Raw genomic sequence first — 10,410 nt, 5'->3', positions numbered from 1 at the left:
CTCCCTACCCGTCCCCACAGGGAGCCCAGAGCATGTCGGTGGCGGGGTGCAGCTGCCACCGCGTCTGCAGAGGCTGCAATCCCCCACCCACTGCAGGAGGCAGAGCTCATTACTCCACATGCAATGCAGTCCACAGCGTTTGCCCAGCCCCTCCGAGGTCTCTGCGAGGTCCAGCGGCCACGCACAGATGACAGAAGAGCTGGCACCCAGCCCTCATTTACTTTCCAAGTTGTAGCAGTGGACATCTCCTTTTCCCTTCCCATCATACCCAGGAAGCGGCTGTCCGTATTTATCAACGCACCAGCAGTAACCTCTCTTTCGGCCTTTGGATGGTCGACACTGAAACAGAATAAAACACCCATTTAGCATTATTTTTGTTTTCTCTACTGATCGTGTTACATAGCAGGGATTCCTATTCATTTGATAGCTGCACTTCCATATCCTGGCCATATCTGACAGAATCAAACAGAGTATTTATTACCACTACAAAGTATTACAATAAAAGCTTATCTCCTCTGCCTGTCAACCCCTTTGGGTCTAATTACTTCATAATAAAACTGCTCTGAGAACTACCAGAAAATAGCCTTATGAACTACTCCCTATTATATCAGGCAGCACAGCTGCCCCCTTTGAACATCAGGACTACTTACAACAGTACAGGCTGATGACTGGGACCCACGTGTGGAAAAGAAAGTTAACAGATCTGTTCTACGCTAAAGCGCGGGTCTGGCAAAGACAGCCATTGCAGCAGTAAACACCCTTGGCTTGCATCTGTTTGCTGGAGGAATTTCAATACTGTAGCTGACATTTATTAACAGATACATAATCCTTCTGTAATGGAGTCATCACTTCAACAACTGCTAGGTGTACTAAAACTTTGTATATTTTCCTATAAATAAGATTGCTTATGTATCAGTCTATAACCTACGTCAACTTTAGAAGTTGCCTGGTGGAATTTGTCAGCAATGCTGACCAACCCAAAACTACCACTAGACAGGCAATGACACTGAACTTCTTTAGAAACAGTAATGCAGTAAAAATGCATTACAAAGTCTAGTCTGTATTAAGTAATGCTCTCCCCAAGGAACCAAGAATGGTAAAAACTAGACTAAAGACTTGATGCAGGTTGTATTCAGTATGCAACCCTGGACACAGTTACATGCTGTGAACCTCTGGGACCCTGCAAGGTTTTCACCCACTTGGAAGACATGCGTCTCCAGGATACAGATTTTCTCACTAGGTTTGCCATGGTCAACCTCATTGCCAACACATAGCCTCCATGTCAGCTCAAGTTTTGAGATTTGGTGATACAGGATTCGCTACAATTGCTAAAAGGTGGCTGTTTAGTCAAGACGGACATACAAAGGAAGTGGTGACACAAATGTGGTAACACAAATATACCTAGCTTATCTAAGACTGAGGTTTCATCTGTTGCATTGCCAACATGAGGGAAGACAGGCTACACTGAAGCCACTTAAGGCTCTCAGCACTGTAAAGGCTATCACGCAAGCAGAGCAAATGCTACCTCTGAGATCACACTCACAGCAGTTCAAGTATTGTAGAAGCTCAGGCTGGTACAAGTCAGGCAAACTTTGCCACTACTGCTCAACAGTTTGTTCTCCAGAGTCTACCAGGCATGTCCCCATCTCCCATGTGGATATGGCAACAGCTCACAAAGCTAAGTGTCCTTCCCATGTGTAGGTACACAAGGAAACATCAAGCAAGTGTTGGGCTTCACATGCTGCCCAACCCTTTCCACATCTAGTTTAGGACCTCAGGCAAAAGGGTGGTATTTTGGACAGAATGTGAATATGGGTCACTCCTGGGACCGCCTGCACCAGCAGATTAGCCCCTGAGCCAACTAATTTGTGGCAGCATGAAGTACAGTAGACAGTCCTCACTAGGAACGTGAAAGAGATGGGAGCAGATCACACATTAGACACAAATTTCTGAACAAGTTTCTCTCTTGTTTATTTTAGAGTAAATGAAGTAATGTTAATCATCATAATTGCAAATTAATCTACTCTTGTGATACATTTTTGAGTAAAAAGCCCAACGCAGAAATAATACAATGCCTTCCCTGTTCTGAATTTGCGGTGCTTCTGCATTAGCCCTATGCAAATGGATGGCAGCAGGATGACAGTATCAAGCTTAAAGTACATACCAGCTTATTTTAGTAGAGGGTGAAAATGTTCAAACCTACTGAGAGAAGGGCTACATCAATAATTTGTTAAACTATGTGGTTAGCTGCATTTGAGTTCTAGTTACCTGTTCAACTGGTTTGCTGTACTAATCTTTAAACATAAGTTTTACAAGCATATATTGTCTCGAAAGCCTGACTAAGGCTTGCACGTATTCTCCAGGATTTCCGTGAATGGCTGCTCAAAGTCCAGCAACATCAGTGGGAAATTTTCCTTCAATTTTCGTGGCAACTGGACTGGACTCTAGCTTAAGTGGTATTAACATTTAGTGACTTAAATTGTTCATGCTCAAAACTGAGAGATTAATAAACAACAGCCTTTGCACAACTTAAATTTTACAGAAAAGGAAACTGAGGCAACAGTTCTTGAGTTGTTTTTCCCAGGAGAACAGGCACAGATGGAGCCCAGATTAGAGCACAGGGCTTTTGGCTGCCAGCCTGCTGCTCCGGCAATGAAACTACAGTTTTGCTAATAATAGTAACACTGCCTCCCCTTTTAGAAGTACTATATGAAGTACGTTGCACAACTCTCGCTGATTCATAGGCTTGCATCACTCTCAAAACAAATGATCAATTAAAGTTATCTCATGCTGTTGGAAGTTTTAATTGCTTTTTACAGTTGCATAATCAATTTTCGGAATTAACTACAATATGAAGTTAATCTGCAGGAACACCTTCCCTACTACTAATATTTTTTTTTATTTTTTCTAGACAGCCCGTTTGGAAAACGAAACACTTAGATCATTTTACAGCTGAAATAACACTCTGTGAGGAAACAATTTACCTTTTCCAATCTGCGATTTTGTACTACCTGCTCAGCCACGCTGTCAATAGTAAAGCAATTCTCATTCAAAAGTGATGCTTTTATCTTGAAGCAGCTAGCTTGCATTCCCCACAGAAGTGGTGGACAGTTCATATGGGGGGATGGGGTGGGTAAAATTCTGCTCTTCTGAATTTTGTACTCCACATACATTTCAAGTCTCTGCCCAGCTCTTCTGTATGACTTCAGAAGTCCAAAAAGCTGGAAAACTGCCCAAGCGGTGGAGCCAATAATTACTTCTGATAGAAACACCAGCTGCCAGCTTCCATGCCACCTGCCCCTCTCCCTTCCACAAAGAAGTGCCGCAGAGGCATTCGTGAAGCATAGCAAAGCATATGGTATCCCATTGAATTCCTGGTCAGCCTAGAGGTCTCTGTGGAGCTACAACTTGTGGTCTCCTGGAACAGACTGCAGACAACATTGACATATACCTCGGGCCGTTTTGGCTCCTGCCAAGCCCAGCTCTGTTTTCAGTGGAACGATGCCAGCTCACATTTAGGTGAGTATCTGGCTCCAGCATACAAATATGGGGCAATTACTAGAATTGCAATTACTAGAATTGCCCCATATAATAATTCTAATTTCATCAAAACCTTTTTTTCCATGCTTGAGGCAGAAACGTGCCTGTATCAAGCTATTCCACATAAATATGCCTGTATACCACAGTTGAGTAGTACAACCTTGCATGTGTGATTTATTAAGACAAAGAATTCTGAATTTTAATAGGTGTGATTTTTAAAAAGTTTATATATACACAAGGTGTGAAATTCTTTTCATGTTATACCTTGACAGATAAATTTATGTTCTTAAAATTGTTTCACATATGAAGATTACTCCCGATGGTTGCTCCTGAAAACTCAATTTCTAAATACCGACAAATGTCTTGAAAAATAACTGCTTTCAACTTGATGGGAAGAGGTGACCAGGAAGGCAGAATATGTTCATAACATATGAAGTGCCTTCTGAATGAGTTCTAGTGGTTTTCAGAGTGGTGATAATTTATTAGATTACTACCATCACACATCTAACCATATTATCATCCTAGGCAGTGGTTTTGGCAGCTGTTTCCAGAATTAAATTAGCTCACACTAATTTTTTGATGGATTTGCTGTCCATTTCCTAACCTATTATTATTATTATTATTATTATTATTAATTTTGTTGTCACAACAGAATATAATTGAATTACAGATTGAATGCTGCTAATAATAGCAATGAAGGAAATTAGTAAAATAGCCTAGCATTCTGTTAAAGAGATTAGACACCTGCTCACAGTGCCTAAAATATCACACCTACATGTTGATGCTCCAAAAACCAACCAAACACAATTGTCACATTGCCTTGCAGACAGTGAATTAAGTCTGGATAAGACTCACTCACTTCTCAAAGTGCTGCTTTTTTCTAGGAGTTAATTCAACAAGGACAACTCAAATTGTTGCAAACATTACTTTCGGTTTGTATTTTGTTCATGTGAGAAGCAGCCTGCCTCTGTAAGCCCCACCTGTGAAGGCCTGTGTTCCCAGGGTTGATTGAGGTTCATTTACAGGAGATGCACTCTGGCTGCATTTCATGTAGAATGTTTACTCACAGGGGCTCCATGTGCAGGCATCTCGTACAGGATCCTGAGCTGTCTCAAGCTACAATTAAAACTACTGGGACTTGTGTAGATTGGCATGGCACTTGATAAGGCTGGCCAGCTATGAAAGCATCCCTTCGTCCTCTATGTCTGCTGTCCGGATTGGCTATTGCACATAGTGCAGGAACCTTTCCTAAGGCAGTTTGAAAGTCTTCAGGCAGCATGGACACTACACAGAGGGCAGAAGTGTGTCTTTGCTCTGTACGAACACCTTATTGTAAATCAACTTCTAGGAACAAAGACTAAGTAAGTATATTTTATGTCTCCTATTTTTTTCCTCCACATTTCCTTTTTTTATGCCTCAGTGGCAGAACTATGACTGCACTTTAAAGTGTAGTCATCCTTTAAAGTAAGGCACTCCAATATGTGCTTACTGTGGATCTAATTTACTACATACACGTGCCAGAGACTGTGTGCAAACCAACACCTTTTTGCTGACAAAGCAAAAACCTCAGAGTCTGAAGACAGATGGAAGGAAGATCTACTGAACAAAGTAAATACCAATCTGTGGTCTTCTGTAATACCTAGAAAAGGAAAGGGCCTACAGTACGCTTGCGTGCCCCGAATGCAGTTAAATGATGTACTGTTCTGGAGCAGCTAAGCAAATGCTTTTATGTCACAGGCACAAAACACAGTCCTAGCCGCACTCCACATAGCAGTCGGACCTATTTTCTGAACAAATGCAGACTGAGGTGTGAGCATTGCTCTCTCCTAGGTTACACGTAGCAGGACATGAATGACACAGGCTTCTCAGAACTCCAGACGACAAAAAGAAACCGTCCTTGCTCGGGAGTTGCTACCACCTGCTTGGGAAAAGCTGGGAAATGTAGACAAGCTCAGCAGCATACACTGAAGGTCAAACAGTGTAGCGTGTAGTCAGCGCTGGGCTGATGGCAGAAGGGAAGGCTGGAAAATTCGCCCTTACGGCAGACGCCCCACCTGACACTGCCAGCTTAACGCAGAGCTCCAGGGAATACCCGAAAGGGAAAGACTATTTCTAAGGAAGCTGGAAGCCAAAAAATGGAGAGATATCATTCCTAAAATAAGGTTGCCTGGTCAGAGGTTGGCCTCTCACTTCCAATCAATGAACTGCATTAGCTAGTAACAGAGTCAGCCGCTCCTTTAGCTACCAGAGAAAGAGGCTGACTTGTGTAAACCCAAATGGGAGAGACAAGAGGGTCCACAAATAAAATCTGGCCTTACAGAGGGTTTGCCTTGAGGAAAATCTTAAAGAAACTTTTGAATGCAGGAAATTTTGGAATTATATCAAGAAGCACATTTGGAGGCAGGTCACTAACTAAACACTGGAATTAGATGGGGTGCCCACCAAGCAAAGAACCTGGAACGTCTTGCACTTCCCCAAGTTCCTGAATGAGCTTCAAGGGCAGCACTGAATGGAGAATGCTGCCATAGCTCAACCCAACGCAAAAAAAGCATAAATACCTGCAGTTTAGGTCTGCATTTGTCAAGAAAGGTCACAACCCCAGAACCAAAGAAGGCTGAGAAGCCATCCTTGCTGCAGAGTAACTATTAGATGTATCACTTTCATGATAACATGACCTGGATTTTGGAAGTGATCTGTGTAGCACATAAAGGACAGATATATGTCTTTCTCAAGTTGCTTTTTGTAATATGATCCAGTGCAGTTCTTCTAGGAACTCTCAAGCAGCTATTTACAATTCAAAGCGTTGATCTATTACAGTCATATGGTGACTGCAATATTTAGCTCCGTGGGTTATCACAGAGACACTGCTTTTTTTAAACCAAAGGGCATTAGTACCTAGGACACCAGCCAACGCATGTGTGATTAGGTATGAAGATTCTCGAATGAATCTGTTGTCATGATCAACAGAAAATAAAAACACTGTCCCCACTTGACAAGGTTCAGCACTATCAGGTCAGGTCCCAAAACTGGTAATTAACTAGTTCCTCTGCAAAATGATACGTAATGCACCTTGCTGGCAGGATCCTTCAGCAAAGATTCAGAAAAGGTGAAGTGCATTCATTGAAATGATCAAGACTCCGTACTTACTTGCTTTTTCTTGTAGAAACCCTTCTTGTCACAATTTGGAATATGAAAACCCCTGGGACTCAAGACATTCAGGATCTTTAGGTGGTTTAAAGTGTCTTCCATTTCTCTACGACAGGGACCCTGTTAGAAAACACAAATGAAACTTCATTCACAAATGCTGTCTTTCACACAAGAGTTAATAAATCTTTAAAGGGCAAGAAACACAAACCCAAACAAAGCCATTAAAACAAAGGGATGCTGGATATGTCGAAAGATAGACAATTCACGGATAAAATTATGACTTTCTGCTTCATTCAGGACAAACAGATTCCTAAACACTGAAGGCCCTATGCCATGCCGAGGCACAGACTGGCACTTCCAGTGGAAATCACAGCCACATATACCTACAGGAAGGCTTAACCAGTACGTAAAGCAATCATATATAACATAATTTGGGTTTAGAAAAACTGGCCTTGTATCAAGTGGGAAAAGAATCATAGAATGGTTTGGGTTGGAAGAGACCTTAAAGATCATCTAGTTCCACCCCCCTGCCATGGGCAGGGACACCTTCCACTAGACCAGGTTGCTCAAAGACCCATGCAACCCGGTCTTGAACACTTCCAGGGACAGGGCATCCACAACTTCTTTTGGCAACTTACTCCAGTGCCTCACCACCCTCATAGTGAAGAATTTCTTCCTTCTCTCTCATCTAAATCTACCCTCTTTCAGCCATTACCCCTTGCCCTATTGCTACATGCCCTTGTAAAAAGTCCCTCTCCAGCTTTCTTGTAGGCCCCCTTCAGGTACTGGAAGGCTACAATTAGGTCTCCTAACAGCTTTCTCTCCTCCAGGCTGAACAACCCCAACTCTCAAAAGAAAAAGGTAGGCAACTGGAAATGCACCACTTGGGTAGATTTTCCCTAATGCCATTTGATTTTTGTGATTCTGCTGGATTTGAAAGCTTGAATGGAATGGATTTAATTAAAAAACAGTAGTTTGACATAATGTGTATGTATATATAAAAATACTGGAACTTTGGACAACAATTCCCTATTTCAACTGGACCAAATGGATGCAGCCATGTAAAGGAATGGTTGCACACAACATTCTCATTAGACAACTATGTCACTTTTTGCTTCACCTTCTCCATCTGCAAAAGGCTGACAACAATGTAGTGAGGATTAGCTCTAGGACAACGAGCCAAAAAGAACTTCCAGAAGCACTTTTAAGAGCATGTCTCAAACACCAACTAATTATTTCTCACTGCAGCCCTTAAGGGTAGGGAGTAAAGAATTACAAGCCCCACTTTGCAAGCTGAAAACCAGGAGCGGAGGACTTCACATTTTGCCAGAGGCCAAGAAGGCAGTCAGTGTCCGCAGTGGGATTGGGATTCAAAAGTCACAGCCTACAAACTGTGCTAATTAGCTACACTCCTGTCTGGGCACATTACTGACTCGGTCCACCAGCCCACTGCTTCAGCGGAGACCCAAAAAAATTCTTTTGCACTGCTGCATGGGTTTAAAACACTTACGTTGTTGTATCAACACAAAGAGTCATTTGGTACAATTTTTAATTAGTGAAGTAATGACATTTATACTTTCAAGTGGTAATATTATTTTGTTCATGTAAAGTGCCTTTCATGTGAGTGTCTGAAAGCACACAGACTCTACAGTTCTACTGGAGTTTAAAATTGATTTTTTGGTTAGCAAAGACCCTCCTTGCTGCTTTCATATGTTTTCTTTCAGTATCAATCTCACAAGCTCAAAATACATGCTTTTAATTGTTGCTTTTATTGGCAGTTCCTTAAAAACTGAAACTGCTCAGACATGCTGATTATAAATCCCACATGCTCAAAGATTTGGTCTTAAGTTAGGCCTACAAAAAGATCAACAGCTTTTTCCTAATTATTATTTTGAAGCAGGCTTCCAAAGTCACAGAGATAAATATCAAAAGCTAACATGCAGACACAGCTAGAATGGCCTCTGCTGACAAAGGTACCTGTCCTGTACGGACTTATTGCTGCTTCTTACAGACACCAGCAGCCTTGGTAAGTCGGTGTGGCTTTGCTCATGGGGCCCAACTACCACGTAAGTGACATGTTCATCCTAGTTAAGACCAGGACCTTATTTCCTCAGAACTACCAAAACTCATTCTTTTATTGTAGGCAGTTTACTTCATGTTTTTGGGAGGAGGACATGCTGGAAGATACTGAAGTGTTTTTACTAGGTGGCTGGACATCAGAGACAAACTAAACATGCAGCTTGCTGTGTTAACTTTGAGGCCACACTCTCTTCAGACACAACTTTTCACCTCATACAGGTTTCAAAACCTTCTTTTGCAGATGGGAAGCCACTTCTGGATTCACAACGACTGTTTTGAAATGCCAGAGTACATCCAGACATATTTTTTAGGCCATCTGGATCAGGCACAGGATAACCACCAGGATATCAGCCAGGATGTCCAGGAAGAGGAATTATTCTCCCGTCAAATTCACCACACTCTGGCTGCCCTACAAATCCATTAGGCACAGTCAGTAGGAAGCAATGGCAAGTTGTGTGCCCGTGAACCTTTGCATTTAGGCAGCGGCAGCAAACAACGACTGGAAGTGGAGGCAGTATTCAGCATGTCATACAAACAATAACTGATCAGTCAAGATCCTAATCCTTCAACCTAGCCTAAGTTTATCTCCCTTGATTTGCACCATGGAGTGTGAACACAGTGCCACTACACTGACTCTGAAACATCTTTTTTACCATTATTGCAATCCAATAATGCTGTTTGCAACCAAATTTAATGATGACACTATCAAACCTGTCCCAAGTCCACTCACACAAAAGTATGGTAATTACAGGGAGGAACAAGAACTTTTGATCTCTAAGAAACAACTTAGTGAAAACCATACTTGTATCAATGTAAATGTCGTTGTGTTAGGCCTCTGTGTTTTCCAAACATGATCTGCTTGGTCTGCTGATTGTCTGCACTTGCAGATCCAACAGTTTCACCTACCAGTTAAACAACAGAATGTCCTAAATGGCTACAACAATTACCACCATTCAGTTAGTTTGTTTGTTTATTTATTTATCTTGTCATATTCACAACATGCATATACATATAGATGCACACGCATACTCGCTAGGAAATGCCTTTCCATTCACAAATCTACTTACATATTCAGTCTCTTGTTTGGATTCAGAAGAGAAATTCAGTGTATCTGTGCTCTGCGAATCATATTCCACTTTATAGCGCTGCGTATTTTTGGCTTGCACTTTCCTGATGATATCTATTTTGATGTGCGGTGAATGCAATTTGGAATCTGGTACCCTGTGAGAGTTTGGGATGGCCTGATTTTCTATGCTGCTGGTACTCCGGTCTTCCTCTTCTGAATCACTGGAATTTCCTTCGAGAAGAACAAATGCAGTGAAGAAACAATGTTAATCAACTGCCAACTGTGTCTGGAAGGGCAACAGGCCACTAGAGTAGTCTATGTGTTTCATTTTCCTTTACAAAATAGCAATGTATAAAAAGATGAACAACCAACTTATCATTCTGCATGCATCAGCACCTCTGTTGCCAAGTGATGACTTTTGTACCTGAAGCATCCCCTTGCTCCCGGCAGCCTCGCAAGGTACCCCACTGCACTGCCCAGCCGTGCCGGCTGCCCAAGACCTGAAAACTAGCTACCTCCCCTTCGCTGCACGCCACCGCCGCCCCGGTTTCTCACCCCTCGGTGTCCGCTGCAGTTTC

At 42.2% G+C, this 10,410-nt stretch overlaps 1 protein-coding gene across 1 annotated transcript; it reads right to left on the bottom strand.

Annotated features, from left to right (window-relative positions):
- Nucleotides 1-207: 207 nt before the first annotated feature.
- Nucleotides 208-10,063, bottom strand: IGFBP3 (insulin-like growth factor binding protein 3; the record flags this gene model as incomplete). The annotated part of the gene is made up of 3 exons (XM_010284004.1): nt 208-339; nt 6,688-6,807; nt 9,834-10,063. Coding segments are annotated over 3 exons (476 nt in total), but the record flags the coding sequence as incomplete, so codon positions are not given.
- Nucleotides 10,064-10,410: the final 347 nt, after the last annotated feature.

Source organism: Phaethon lepturus, unplaced genomic scaffold (genome assembly GCF_000687285.1).
Source record: "Phaethon lepturus isolate BGI_N335 unplaced genomic scaffold, ASM68728v1 scaffold8193, whole genome shotgun sequence".
NCBI classification, from domain to species: Eukaryota; Metazoa; Chordata; class Aves; order Phaethontiformes; family Phaethontidae; genus Phaethon; species Phaethon lepturus.
The sequence above is the reverse complement of the archived record's forward strand: the minus strand, read 5'-3'. Positions and strand labels throughout refer to the sequence as shown.